Source organism: Schistocerca americana, chromosome 1, assembly GCF_021461395.2.
Source record: "Schistocerca americana isolate TAMUIC-IGC-003095 chromosome 1, iqSchAmer2.1, whole genome shotgun sequence".
Lineage (NCBI taxonomy): Eukaryota > Metazoa > Arthropoda > Insecta > Orthoptera > Acrididae > Schistocerca > Schistocerca americana.
Window position 1 is genome coordinate 210,587,908 of NC_060119.1, and position 16,255 is coordinate 210,604,162.

Below are 16,255 nucleotides of genomic sequence, written 5' to 3' on the forward strand. Positions count from 1 at the left end.
TGTAAAGAGAACATTTGCACTGAAATTAGTATTGACACATTGTTGGATGAACCATTCGCAGAAGTGTACCCGTGGAGGCCAATCAGCTGCTGATAGTGCCTGCACACACTGTAAATGGTACGGAAACAACTGGTTCTCCCATAGCACTCTCCATACAGTGACATGGTCAACGTTACCTTGTACAGCAGCAACTTCTCTAACGCTGACATTAGGGTTATCGTCAACTGCACGAAGAATTGCCTCATCCATTGCAGGTGTCCTCGTCGTTCTAGGTCTTCCCCAGTCACGAGTCATAGGCTGGAATTTTCCGTGCTCCCTAAGACACCGATCAATTGCTTTGAACGTCTTCCTGTCGGGACACCTTCATTCTGGAAATCTGTCTCGATACAAACGTACCGCACCATGGCTATTGCCCCGTGCTAATCCATACATCAAATGGGCATCTGCCAACTCCGCACTTGTAAACATTGCACTGACTGCAAAACCACATTTGTGATGAACACTAACCTGTTGATACTACGTACTGATGTGCTTGATGCTAGTACTGTAGAGCAATGAGTCGCATGTCAACACTAGCACCGAAGTCAACATTACCTTCCTTCAACTGGGCCAACTGGTGGTGAATCGAGGAAGTACAGTACATACTGACGAAACTAAAATGAACTCTAAAATGGAAATTAAGCATTTCCGGACACATGTCCACATAACATCTTTTCTTTATTTGTGTGTGAGGAACGTTTCCTGAAAGTTTGGCCGTACCTTTTTGTAACACCCTGTATATTGCACATTTAATCTCCTGAAGGTAAGTAGCAGGTAGCAACTCTTTCTTCCAATTTATTACAATCTGTACCATGGCTGTTAGTCCAATATTTCTCTCAAGTTGAATAGGACCTTCTGTTGCTCCTGATCAAAGGCTTGGAGAATCTCTTCCTTTCTTTTGGCAACTTCACCATCCATCCTTTTCTTTCTCCTGATGAAGCAATTAAAAAAAAAATCTTAAGTAAGACATTAGCCATATTCTTATATTATATATGTCTGCATTGCTCCAATAATTCCTGATAGGGTGACTAATAAGTATATGCTGCTCTCCTGCCACAAAAATTCTCCCAGTTATTCACTCAACCAATTACCCTCATTCATTGTGATCATACATATTTAAGCATCACATTCTCAATAATTATCTTTTCTTTTAACTGCCTCTTAATTTTTTTTCTCTCTCTCCACATAATTATATTACCTGTGGCAATAAGTGGCTTAGCATCATGTTTTGTGTGTGTTTTCACCTAATTCTCTTTTTTTGTTGCTGAAGGAGTTCCCCAATACCCACCATAAGCCATTAGTAAATGAAAATACTGGTTCAGAACCAGTGTAATATACAATGAGACACAGAGATACATTTCATACCTTAGCTGCTGGGCTAGGTTAGTAACAGCTCGCTTAGCATTGCGTAGGGTGATCTCTCTTGATTCCTTCCCGAAGCCAGCATGAAAAGCTGAAACAGAACAGGAATATATAAACTTTGATTTGTTTAGATATTATAGAACTTAACCTATGAGGCACAAAGCACAGTGCTGGTTATTTTGTTTCTCAAACTATGAGATTATTTATGTAAAGTAATACCACTAAAATTAAAACTTCATGAGTAGCAGAACTTAAGAACACATTTATAAGGAAAAAAAATTGCATGTAGTAAAGGTACCAGGAAAACTACATACTACAGCAACAGAGTATGTCTGAATGGCAATAAAAATGTGAACCAAATTATAAACAAAATAGAAAGTAGCCTCCACTCAGAACAATATACATGGTGACTCTTATAAGTGTTTAAAAATGCCCGAAGGATGTAGATGACGTTGAGAAAAGTAATTTAATATAACAAACATGGGGCAACAAATGTTGGGAAATACCTCAAAAGTGGATGATAAATACTGAACATGTGATGTCACTAGATGATGTATCTCACCACACATGCAGCGACTGGGCTTGGAACTGTCATCCACTTTTGGGGTATTTCCTGATGTTTGCAGCCGCACATGTCTCATAATAAATTATTTGTCTCAGCATCATCTACGTCGCTTCAGGGGCTTTTAAACATTAATAATAATCACCCTGTAGATGCAAATTGGGATATAGAAATAGACTCGCAAACATGTATGACTACTAGACCTGTAAATAATATAACTATATTTGGTGAATACCTTTATTTTAAATGTGCTGCATGTACAGAATGGACCCTAAAAGGCACATCAAAAGGTATAACTGTGCGTGTGTGTGTGTGTGTGTGTGTGTGTGTGTGTGTGTGTGTGTGTGTGTGTCAGTCTTTGCTCTCATTTTTACATTACCATGAAAAATGATTGTAAAAAATGAAAAACACAAGAAAAATGTGGTGTTAATTGCCGATTTACAGGACTAGGTTGTTCAGTCATCTCTTATAAGAGATTTCGAACCAGTGCATGAGCATTTATTGGCAATTACACTAAAATAAATTTTCTGTTCAATGGTTCCTCCACAGTTAAATTCAGATGTATGCTTCACATTTCAAATGTCATGTTACCTCAGCTTGCACCTATGGCTCATACAGCCAAGAGCCACAGTCTCATAGCTATACTAACTGAATATCCAGGTTTGCCAGGGTATGTATATATTCCATTCCTCTATTACAGGGTGTTTCAAAAATGACCGGTATATTTGAAACGGCAACAAAAACTAAACGAGCAGCGATAGAAATACACCGTTTGTTGCAATATGCTTGGGACAACAGTACATTTTCAGGCAGACAAACTTTCGAAATTACAGTAGTTACAATTTTCAACAACAGATGGCGCTGCGGTCTGGGAAACTCTATAGTACGATATTTTCCACATATCCACCATGCGTAGCAATAATATGGCGTAGTCTCTGAATGAAATTACCCGAAACCTTTGACAACGTGTCTGGCGGAATGGCTTCACATGCAGATGAGATGTACTGCTTCAGCTGTTCAATTGTTTCTGGGTTCTGGCGGTACACCTGGTCTTTCAAGTGTCCCCACAGAAAGAAGTGACAGGGGTTCTTGTCTGGCGAATAGGGAGGCCAATCCACGCCGCCTCCTGTATGTTTCGGATAGCTCAAAGCAATCACACGATCATCGAAATATTCATTCAGGAAATTAAAGACGTCGGCCGTGCGATGTGGCCGGGCACCATCTTGCATAAACCACGAGGTGTTCGCAGTGTCGTCTAAGGCAGTTTGTACCGCCACAAATTCACGAAGAATGTCCAGATAGCGTGATGCAGTAATCGTTTCGGATCTGAAAAATGGGCCAATGATTCCTTTGGAAGAAATGGCGGCCCAGACCAGTACTTTTTGAGGTTGCAGGGACGATGGGACTGCAACATGGGGCTTTTCGGTTCCCCATATGCGCCAGTTCTGTTTATTGACGAAGCCGTCCAGGTAAAAATAAGCTTCGTCAGTAAACCAAATGCTGCCCACATGCATATCGCCGTCATCAATCCTGCGCACTATATCGTTAGCGAATGTCTCTCGTGCAGCAATGGTAGCGGCGCTGAGGGGTTGCCGCATTTGAATTTTGTATGGATAGAGGTGTAAACTCAGGCGCATGAGACGATACGTGGACGTTGGCGTCATTTGGACCGCAGCTGCAACACGGCGAACGGAAACCCGAGGCCGCTGTTGGATCACCTGCTGCACTAGCTACGCGTTGCCCTCTGTGGTTGCCGTACACGGTCGCCCTACCTTTCCAGCACGTTCATCCGTCACGTTCCCAGTCCGTTGAAATTTTTCAAACAGATCCTTTATTGTATCGCTTTTCGGTCCTTTGGTTACATTAAACCTCCGTTGAAAACTTCGTCTTGTTGCAACAACACTGTGTTCTAGGCGGTGGAATTCCAACACCAGAAAAATCCTCTGTTGTAAGGAATAAACCATGTTGTCTACAGCACACTTGCACGTTGTGAACAGCACACGCTTACAGCAGAAAGACGACGTACAGAATGGCGCACCCACAGACTGCGTTGTCTTCTATATCTTTCACATCACTTGCAGCGCCATCTGTTGTTGAAAATTGTAACTACCGTAATTTCGAAAGTTTGTCTGCCTGAAAATGTACTGTTGTCCCAAGCATATTGCAACAAACGGTGTATTTCTATCACTGCTCGTTTAGTTTTTATTGCCGTTTCAAATATACTGGTCATTTTTGAAACACCCTGTATGTAATCCTGTCAGAAGGATGGACATACAAAATCTTCTATTAGTCCATCTCCCACCCTACTCCCCCTATCCATCACCACATTATCAGCCCCACACCAGTTGGAAGTTGATGGTTCCCATGCCCACAGTATCTCTTTCCCAATGGTAATATGTGTACCAAGTTTGGTTGAAACTGATTCAGGAGTCTAGATGCAGTTTTTACCTGCAGTTTTGCCTGGGTTCGCAAATGCCATATATTTCAGCTATATTTAAAATATTTCACACGTATTTCTTGACATATTTCACTGAAACTCTAGTGAATTGCATCCTGTGGTTTCATCTTCTCACAGCTCAATATTTATGACATCATATCCCATGAACTATGCGTTGTACAATGGTATAATTTTGCAGGTACATTCAGTGGTACATGTAAATACTATCTGCAAAATGTGTTGCAAATAGAGTTAGTAGTTAAGAAGTAATAAATTAAAATGCCATGCCTGATGTGGCAGTTTCATTGTTGAACAGTGGAAACATAGTTGTGTCAAGTGGCCCCTTTGCAGGAACAATCTCTTTTTCCTTTGATGAAATGTGTAGTTTGTTGTCTTCTTATTATCATAAGTGGACGTCACTGCTGCTCGCGTAGAATTTTAGCAATGCAACAAGCAGTCACAGTAGTCTTAATCGGGTTTGAGTGGCAGAGCTGCAGCGTTTGTGCCGTAAGTGTTGCTTTACCATTCATTTATTTGACCAGTTTCAACAAATGAGTGGGCTACACAATTGGTGATTGCAAAAAAGCTGTAATCTTGTGGAGACTTCAAAGTTACCCTCAATGCTGTTATTGACACATACCCTCTGCATTAAACTGATCAATTACTTGCAAAATTGGGTGGGGACTAATTATTTTCCAAAACTGACCTCGCTGAGGCCCTCTGCAAGTTCCATTAGATAATGTATTGAAATGATTGTTTGTAGTGTACAGGCCTTTTGATCTTTATCAATATAAACATTTAATATTTGGAATGGCTAGTGCCCCAACTATATCCCAACACTTTTTGCAGCAACTTATGGCAGATTTCCTTGCTGCTTCAAATGTCTTGACAATACTGTAGTAATAGGTGCTATGATAGAAGAACATTTACATAACCTCCGTTCCCTCTTTACTGTTCTGCAAACCACAGGCCTTAGTGTGATCTTATGAAGTTGCAATTTTTTAACCCTGTATTTTTTACCTCAGTCAAGAATTTTTCAGGTAGTGTGTTTGGTCCCTGTAACAGCATGTCACCTCTATTATGGCTCTGCCTCGTGCAAACAGTCTGCAGGAACAACAGGCACTCGTTGGTAAAGTAGTATACACTATCACAGGTTTATTCTGAGTGTAGCTACTCTGGCTCACCCTCTGCAATAGTTGTTTCATAAAAATGTTTCTTCAGGTGGTCACCAGCCTGTGAGCATGCATTTGTGCAGCTTAAAAACAAATTACTCACTGTGCCTTGCCTTGCAACCTGGTAAACATTTAGTCTTGGCCACAGATGTGGCCAATATGTGGAGGGTACAGTTCCAGCCCATCGTTATGCTGATGGCTTTGAGCAACTTATCCATTTTTCTATATTCACATCATTAGGGAGCCTCCCACACTAAACAATTGGCTCATCAGAATGTTCTTGCCTGATACTGACTGCTAGGGGGGAACGCCAGGTCACAGCTACTTTTTGATTGTTTATGCTTTTTCCAAGCTTCCTTATGTTGTCGGTTGGCCATCCACCACAGCAGATGTGATGATCAAGGTGCTCTCAGTTATTATTTTCTATCAAAGGCCTACCTTGTATGGTGGTTTCAGATAATGTTCTTCAATTTATGGCTCTATCTTTTCAAGATTTTTGCTCACGCAGTGGCATCCACCATATCAAAGTGCCTCCCTCCATCTGCAATCCAATAGCCAAGCAGAATGTCTCATGTGGACTTTCATAATGTAAATGTGTCATGGTTCATGCCTTGAACCCCGGTCTGGGTTTGGGGGTTCGGATGACACCTGCACTGTCTTCTGGGCATCATCCACAGCCACCACAGGGGCCTTGTGTTCATGGTGCATACCAATGGGTGTCTTGTGGCACATCATACAATTAGCTGTGCCCTAAGGTGGGCACTGACACCTCCACATGGAATGCCATATCGGCACCTCTTCCACCATGTCACCTACCTTCCTGATGTGGTCTCTGGCTGCTCCGCCAGTACCCTGGCCACACACAAGTGATGCAGCTCAGCCTCTCGATGCCCCTGCAGTGTCTTCTCTCACAGGAGTGGGGCGGTAGGGTGGCGGTGCCAGGGTCTTGTATGGGTGTGCCCCCAGGTGTTGTCTACACCAATGAAAGTGCCTCCAACGCTGACGCAGGCAGGGGCCTCCTAGATTGACGCAGGTGCCACCTGCAGCGGACACCAGCACCTGCCACCCTCCTGCCAGCGTCACTTACATTACCTCTGGATGAAGAGGCTCCCTAGCTCACAGCATCTACAGATGAGTCCAATGTCGACAAGACCCCCACCTACTGTGTGCCAGGGTCATCTGCCTGCTCCCCTGAAGGGGGAGGAAGGCACATGTGTCTGCACTTGCACTACTTCCACCCCTATGTGCTGGTCCACGTGTGCCAGGAACTGTTCATGCTCAGGATGATTGCTTAAAACACTATGAATGTGTCAACCATTAGCACATCATGGAAGAGTTGGCATCTATTGGCTCTTTCCCATGATAAAGGAGGAGTGTAATAACCCGCACTTTACAATACCTCCACTACCGCTACTGCAGCACACACTGTACATTTAGTATTGCACTATTTGGGTGCTCCAAGCCCTCACCAGAGGCCGCCAACCATGAACGGCACCTCAGTCACCTGCAGCCAATAGCCAGTGGCCCCTGGTGGCCGAATGCTCTTTATATTGCCTTGCTCCAGCTCTGGCTGGCAGTCCTGTACATGTCACTAAACTGTATTCTATTACTTCTGTTTATGCTGTCATTCAATTATATAATAAACAGTTGTTTACATGTGTTTTATTGTGTTCGGAGTTAAAACAGACTCCTGCAACAGACAGCAGCAGAGCAGTATTCTGCACTATGGTTTGGTTTACTGTTAGAAATGCTAAGAATGTATGTTTTTATAACAGTCAATCAGTATATTACTTCGTCTTATGCACACTGATCAGCCATACCATTATGACCAGCTACCTAATAGTCAGTATGTCCATCTTTAGCACAGAGAACAGCGGCAATGTATCACAGCATGGAAGCAAAGAAGCCTCAGTAGATCGCTGGAGGGAGTTGCCACTACATGTGCACACACAAGTTACTTTAACTCCTGTAAATTAGGTGAGGGAGGGTGGCATACGAGCTCTGGCACCATTTTCAATAACATTCCACATGTGTTAAAATGGGTTTAGATTTGGCAAGTTGGGTGGCCAGCACATCAACTGAAACTCACACCTTTGTTTCTTGAACCTCTCCATCGTCTGCAACCAATGTGCAACACTCGTTGGTCATCATGGTGCCATGCATGAGCTCCACTGGGCCCATGGATGCCCATGTGAATGTTCCCCAGAGCATAATGAAGCCACCGACAACTTGTCCCCGTACCAAAGTACAGATGTCAAGGAGTTGTTCCACTGTAAGACAACAGATTCGTGACCCCATTCGGCATGAAGAAGAAGGTATCGGAATTCATCAGACCGTGCAATACTCTGCCATTGTGGCAACGTCCAGTGCGAATGGTCACATACACATTTCAGTCAAAGTTGCCCGTGTCATGTTGTTAACATTGGCAGGTGAATGGGTTGTCAGCTGCAGAGGCCCACTGTTAGAAGTATTCAGTGCACTGTGTGTTCAGACACACTTGTACCCTGCTTGGCATTAAAATCTGATGCTAGTTCTGTGACAATTCACCTCCTGTCCTGTTTTTACCAGTCTGCCCAGTCTCTGAGGCCCAACATCTGTAATGACGGGTGGCCGCCCTGCCCCACAATGCCTCGACTGGTTTCACCTTGGTTTAGTCATTTGTTGAAGGCACTCACCACAGCACTCCTCAAATACCTGAAATACCTGACAAGTAGAGCAGTTACCGAAATGCTTGTGCTGAGCTTCCAGGCCATCACAATTTGCCTTCAGTCAAACTCAGATAGATCAATGCATCTTCCCCATTCTACACTTCTAGACACAGACAGCACACACTCACTGCTATTACATCCACCATGCCTGTGACTGACTAGCAGTCATTCCTCGCCAGGTGATGCTGCTTTCACCCATAGAGGTTTGTATTGATAGCAGCTTGGGTGTATATCTCGTGAAAAGACTATGAAGGTAAAATTAGAGAGAGTTGAGCTCATATGGAGGCTTACCAACAACTGTTGCTCCTGTAAACCATTTGCAGATGGAAAAGGAAAGCAGGGAAGTGACAGTGACACACAAAGTACTCTCAGCCACACACCATAAGCTGGATCATGGAGTACAAATATAGATGTAGAAACAAAACAAATATTTATGGCTTATTTCATGAGGGGTAAATGAAGGTAGCTGCAAAAAATCCTGCCTTAAGCATGATATTACGAGGCATGTTTTTAAGTAAGGTCCGTTTTAATGTAGACACTAGTAGGTCACGAGCATACCGCAATGAGTGTGTGCGTCATGTACCAGCATGTCTCTGGAACAACTGTGCTCAGTTTCATCTCTGTAGCTAACCTGTACGGTTCTGTTCTGTGCTTTCAAAATGTTTAAGACTATTAACTCGCCCGCCACGTGTGAGGTTCGCTCAGTAATACGGTTTTTGTCAGCAAGGAACCTGTGTGCTGCAGAAATTCATCGACAGATTTGCAAAGTGTACAGTGATGCTGTTATGAGTGAAAGCAAAGTGCATAAGTGGGTACAAGCATTCAAAGATTGTCACAACAACGCCCATGATGAGGACTGCTCTGGTCACCCTTCTTTGATAACAGACGATTTGGTGGCTTCAGTTGAAGCAAGGATTCATGAGAAAAGGCGCTTCACAATAACATGTCTCTCAAACGAATTTCCTGATGTTTTACAACACTGTTTCTGAACACCTAAAGTTTAGGAAACTGTGCTCCCATTGGGTCCCGAAACTCCAAACAGAGGAACACAAAAACCAAAGATTTGAGTGTGCAATGAAGTTCTTGACTTGTTATCACGAAGAAGGTGATGGCTTCTTGAGTCAGATCATAACTGGAGATGATACATAGGTATCGCATATCGTGCCTGAATCGAAACAACAGTGCATGGAATGAAGACAGATATACTCGCCTGTAAAGGTGAAGACCAAACAGACACTGTCCCAGTGCAAAATCATGGCATTGGTGTTTTGGGATAGGCATAGTGTTTCCTTCTCCATGAAAATGCAAGACCTCACACTGCAGGTCAGACCCATGATTTTTTGGACAGTTTTGGCTGGGAAGTTTTAGACCACCGACCCTACGGTCCTGATCTTGCGCCAAATGATTACCATCTGTTCCTCCACCTCAAACAACACCACAGTGGCTACCGTTACAATGACGACGATATGAAAACAGCACTGAACTCTTGGTTATCGGAGCAGGTGGCAAGTTTTTATGAAGAGGGTATTTTAAACTTGGTTGAGAGGTATGATATGTGTTTGAACAAACTCGGCAACTATGTAAAAAAGATAGAGTGAAGTATGTACTTTCTGAAAATAAATTTCCTTTTTTGAAATAATCTTTTGTTGTGTACTTATGTTCAAACGGACCTTACTCAAAAAACATGCCTCGTAGTAATACTGTCAAAAAATCTATCACGTGTATCACATATGGATTTACTGGACAGAATGGCATCACAGTCTGAATAATCTAGATTATTATTGACCCACTACTGCCTGCAATAACTGGTATCTTCAACCACTCCATGACCACATTCATTTTCCCTGTTGCCTAGAAACATGGATTTGTCAAGTAACAGCCCAAAGTAGCATCACCACATCACCCTCTGCCTGACGCAGGTCTTTGAAAGAGAGAATTGAGATCCATGCTTCAAAATTAATATTGTGCCTATCAGATGACTACCTGAAGCTAATTCTAAAGATCATCCACTGATATCAAACTAGAGCACTGTGAAAGAGTCACCTACATATTTGATAACTTAGAATATCTCCAATATGACTGCAAAACAACTGAAAACAGAAAGTTCTAGATTAACATTGGTAGACAGCACTGGAATCCCAATGTCTGGAACAAGGAGAGGATAAAGTAGTGCTAGACAGTGATGAACGCTTTCAGTAGATAAATGAATACTGCAATTCACTGGCAATAATAGAAGAAACCATTTTGGATTGTGGAGTTCAAATACATCAAGTGGGAGGTGGTGGATTTAAAATTATGAAAGCTGCACTGGGATTGAGTTACAAGTTCTTGAGATTGTAGACACCAGAGAGGTCACTGATTCATCACCCTCTTCAATAGTTTGTGCAGTTTATTTGTCAAGCAGGAAGGGGTTTAATCCTGTCCAGGTATTGTGAATTCTTTCCAGGTTTAAATATGAGAACAAGAACACATACTCTGTTGTTGTTTTAGCTGGTTATTGAGCCATCCATTTTATATACTAAAATACTGCAGGTAAAACTCATTTTGAATCTGTATGTTCTCTGTTCATGTGTATAAACAGCTGTTTAAGATATTTTTACTCATTTTATCAGCTTGCATCTGATCTGCTGTATTTTTTTGAAAACAATGAGTAGCAATTGAAGATAGAAAACAATTTAATACAGTGAGGACCAAAACGGACATTGTATGTGAAAGCAGTCAGGAAGCAATCTCCCGAAGTTAAGTGGTTAAATATTGTTGTCAGAATATGAATTGAGGGCCCAACAATCCCAATAAGCTTTGGAAACAGCCAGAGTTCCGCAACAGTCTATTGGAGTATTGATGTTCCTCTAGTTTTGAGCTCATGTTATGACCATATAGCACTTTCTTTCCTTGCTTCCTTTAGTGAGCTAGGAAAGATGATACTTGGGTATTTGATCAGATATACTCATAATTTATTTACCAAACTATGCCATGTTAAGTACAGTGTCAGTAGGTAAGACACTATATTAGGCCCATGTCCACTGTGATACGTTTAAATGCAGACTATCTGATAATGACATTGATCAAATGTTTGAAAACTTGACCAGACTAACAATAAATAATGACAAATGACAATGACCTTGTTTAACAACAACAAAATAAAAATGACAATGACTGAGCTGAGCTGAAACAAGATTCTCTTCTCACTCCATACCACTGGCTATCAGCAACTCAATGCACAGTGGCATATAAATAAAGCTGTTCTTACCCTAGATGTTTCATTGATCACTACAGTGCTCTGATAGGTGTGGTCTTATTGGAGATAGTATGCCCTCGCTTTCCTCTGAGATTTGAACTTACCCAGCCAGTAACAAGCGACTTATAGTATAGCATGGGTATGGAACCACAGTGCAGCTTGGCATTTTCTGTATGAAAACAGAATTACCAGATGTCAAAGAAGCAATAAATGACAGAAGAAATCTTAGACCAGTATTAACCTTCAGCAGGCGAAAGGTTTACTGCTACCAATAGCCACAAATATAGGTGACAACACTATCCTAACTTTTGAAACTATTTGTTCCTCCCTCAGCAAAGAGAGAGGAATATGTTGTGGAAGATTAACATGGAAAAGCATTTCACTCAGAGCACTGAGGAAGGAACTAATAGTTCTGAAAGTTAAAACCATATTGTCACTTGTATATGCCTATCAGCAGCAATAAACATTTCGTCGTCTGAAGATAATTAATGGCCAGTGATACTTTATAAGTTTTCTTGATTGAGTTTTGCTTTGAAACATGACCAACTGTAGATCACACCTGTGGATTTTTAGTCTTCACATTTATCACATATGTAAATTATAATTCATATTTAAGTGAAAACAGTAGCTAACACTTACAATAATTGACAATGAAGGCACGTGGATCTGGGAACACTGAACAAAGTGATTTCAGATACGTCACAGAACATGGTCAATCTGCGGCACATGAGGACCGCACAGCAGTGTAAGTTGTGGCATAAAGTGTATTGTGTGTGTCTGAGCCAGGAGCTTCGCTGCTGATATCGGGTGGGCAAGGAGGATTTCATGCAGCAGTTTGTGGGTGAGGATGAAAGGTGCTAGCACCATTTCATAAATAAAGTACAGGGTGTCAACAATGAGACTCCAACATTTTAGTATACTAAATCTTTCTCATTTCAGATGGTGGACCTGTGAATCCTGAAGGGGCAGACAGAGCAACTCAACAAGTTTGTGGTGTGCAAATTTGATATGCTAAGTGGCCGTAGTGGAACTACAATCAATTGTTTTAGCAAAATGGAGGATATGAAGCAGCATGCACAAGTGGTCTGGTGGTATGCAGAGACAAAATCAGTGACCCAAGTGCAAAGAAACTTTCGTTGAGTTTACAACAAAGCGCCCCCGTCGTTCAAGACTATACAGAAGTGGTGTGATCAGTTTTTGGCTACTGGGAGTGTTGCAAAAGGGCATGGTGGTGGTAAGCCTGGGATCAGCAAACATCATGTGGAAGAAGTGTGGCAGTCATTTGAACAAAGTCCACAGAAGTCAGTGCGACAGGCAGCATGAGAACTTCTTATGAAACGTTCAACAGTGCACAAACTGCTTCATCAGCGATAACATTTGTATGCATATAAAGTACAGGTTGTGCAAGAAACCAAGCCTGATGATCGACCAAAGCGAGAAGAATTTGCACGTGTCATGTTAGATCGCACTGCCGTGGACGAGACATTTTTATCACGCGTGATGTTTACTGACAAGGCAACCTTTCAAGTGTCAGGGGCTGTCAATCGTCACAATGTGTGCATCTGGGGGTCTGAAAATCCACATGCATCTAGGGAACACATGCGCAACAGTCCAAAAGTTTATGTGTGGTGTAGTTTGATAATAAATTGCATTGTTGGGCCGTTTTTCTTTCAGGAGCCGACTGTGGATGGAGCCATCTACCTGGACATGTTGGAGCAATTTGCCGTGCCACAGATAACAGACTTGCAGGCAAATGTGATGTTTCAACAGGACGGTGCACCAGCCCATTGGAGCCTTGATGTTCAAAAATTTATGAATGACACATTCCCGCAACGATGGATTGGCCATGGAGGTCCAATTCCTTGGCCACCACGTTTGCCCGACATAACCCCCCTCTATTTTTTCTTCTGGGGTTATGTGAAAGACCAGGTATACGCTACACCAGTAAAGGACCTGCAAGACTTGAAACAGCGCATAAGAATTGTCATCAACTCTGTCACAGAACAGATGCTTCGCAACACATGGCACAAAATCGATTATAGACTTGATATTCTTCGCGCTACCCGTGGGGACCATGTTCAAGTGTACTGAACCGTCCACCTGTGTATGAAAACTTGATGAGCATCTGTATGATTTCCCTGTATTTGTTCGCCAATAAATTGTGTTTCCTCTCATATTTTATGAGTTCAAATGTTGGAGTCTCATTGTGGTCACCCTGCATATGAGTCAGGAAACGAGAGACGTGGTATTAACAACACTCAAAAAGCCGTAAGCATCTGCTATGGTTCACAAGAGTATAATAATCATCTATTAGGGTCACTATAGTCCGATCCATGAATGATGGTGGTTTGTGCATGTCGAAGCATGGATAGGGATGGCATTGTTGACGATTCCAAGTGACAATTGCGGTACATGCACGCACATAGATTCTGCTTTATGGAAGCATATATCCTGCAAAATATGTTTCTCGCTTGCTTATGTAGAATTTATGACTTACCACCACCATCAGCAATAACAACTCACAACAAATGAAACAGAAATTCACTAGAAAACTTGCTACTATCACATTTAATGCTCGCATTAGCTATGGCATTAAGAGCAGAGTGCTTCAAACACTACTGAATGCTCATTCGCTCTCGATGTGTGTGTGACATAGGTGTCCAGAACAAACCTAAACTTGACTGCCATCATTCGTGACTCCAACAATAGTACAGGAGACTAGTTGAAACAATAAGTGATCACAGTTTCCCCCTAGACACGTTGTCTCTCACACATAGAACAAGTCAGTCACCTGAACATACCCATCTGTGATAGAAACAACACTGACTGAGGATCTGAGTGGGTGTGTGAGGTTGTCTGTGTTTTTCTGTGTGAGAGTGTGTACTTAAACTAAAAAAGAAGAAGTAGCCCAGAAGTGAGTTAAGTCGGAGTGCTGCAATAAATTTCTACAAGCCACAAGTCAAACAGCAACAGGTGAATGATTGCTTTTCCTCACACTTGTTTATTGTTTCTGTCCTGGAATATCGATTATTGAAGGAATAACATATTTTTTAAGTTCATAGATTTAATGAATTCATATACTCACTTTCCTGCAGCATGCTTTTACTTGTTAATTGTCTTTGTCGCTAATAATAAACATCAGTTCAGCTGAACTAGATTTACAAATCCAAGGTAGCCTACATGACACACATATAATTTTCATGTAAATATTACCTCCCTTTCACATTCTGTATCCTGATGCAAAGCTCTTTCACTTGCTTCATCAGAAATAACAAGAACTTCTGTGATGTTTGAGAGGTAGGAATGTGGTACCGGCAGAAGTAAAGCTGTGTGGGCAAGTCATGAGTTATGCTTTGGTAGCTCAGTTGGTAGAGCGCTTGCCAGGGAAAGGCAGAGGTCCTGGTGTTTAAGTCCTGATCTGGCACACAGTTTTAATCTGCCAGGAAGTTTCAGGAAATAGGGAATCTCTATAGACTCAAAATAAAGTGATAAATAAACTTTTTAATCCACTATTCCAACAAATTGTCTGTATACTGAAGATTACCATTAGCTGTATGACAAGTAGCAACATTCATTACAAGAAAGCTTTTTTTCTTACAGCACACAGATAACTTTCTTGTTTGATATAAATCAATGTCATCATCTAAATAACAATCTTTCAGTTGGCGTTAACAGCCAGTATTTAATATAACAGAGGAAGTAGCAGCTCTTTTCACAGTTGTGGCTGCCCTCATAATTTTACTGTATTAAGCTTAGCCAGCATAAGTACATGGTATGTATCAGTGTGGTGATGGATTATTGCGAACACACTGCACATATTAATTTCTAACAATGACTCCTCTTTTTTAATGCATAAGTTAGCTTGACCAACATCACTGAAAGGTCTCCTTTGTGATGGGACCCACAGAAAACAATGAGTAAATGACCAAATTAATTATTGTAAGCAAAAATAAATATGTCATACATTTTGAATAAGACTAACAAAAAATTACATTCAACTATGATAGTGTCGCCACTCTAAATCTTAGTTGTGGTAATACACAGACACGTAGCATAACCAGAGGTCTATGTTGGGTTGGAAGATGACGCACTGGTTGCGTGAGCGAAGCCAACAACTGGGAATACAAAACGAAGATGATTGTAGCAAATTATCTGTAGCATCACCAAAGGTGTATGGTCGGTCTACATTTAAATCACACTTCAATATAAATAACCCTCTGATGAATATTTTGGTGCATATTACATACATATATGAAAATATTATGTAGCTCACGTTATCTACATATGAGCCGCTGAGAGCCAAAGTGATGTAATCAATTTTACCCACTTCTGAGAAATAAAAGATTTTGCATGGAGTGCAAATTTCCCTTATACAGACAATTTCTGCTTTAATAACAACTGGATATTACGAATCTAAAAAAAAAAAAAAACAATGCTAATACTTACTAGCACTTTTACAAGGCCTTTTTGATTGTTGAGTGTAAATAAACACGCAAAACAACAAACAACAACAAGACCACATGCCCTTGCTGTTTGACTTACATCACTATTCCCACAAATGCACTTCACTCTGGCACTCTCATGTGAGAGGAAAAATGCATTTGGAGCTCTCAAGTGGTTCTGGTGTGTTATCGTTATACCACCTCTCCACAGCAAATTTCCATTCATTGTGAGTGAACTGAGTGGTATAACTCAAAAACTAAAATATTTTGACTTAGACCACTTTGGTTCTCAGCG

General features: G+C 41.5%; 1 protein-coding gene across 2 annotated transcripts in view; it reads right to left on the minus strand.

Moving 5' to 3' along the window:
- Positions 1-16,255, minus strand: part of LOC124598689 (transcription factor IIIB 90 kDa subunit) — a 363,153-nt gene that overhangs the window by 345,081 nt on the left and 1,817 nt on the right. For both annotated transcript variants that reach the window (XM_047136022.1, XM_047136030.1), the window contains exon 2: positions 1,405-1,492. In XM_047136022.1, the coding sequence (XP_046991978.1) occupies positions 1,405-1,492 (88 nt within the window). The remainder of the gene's footprint in view (positions 1-1,404; positions 1,493-16,255) is intronic.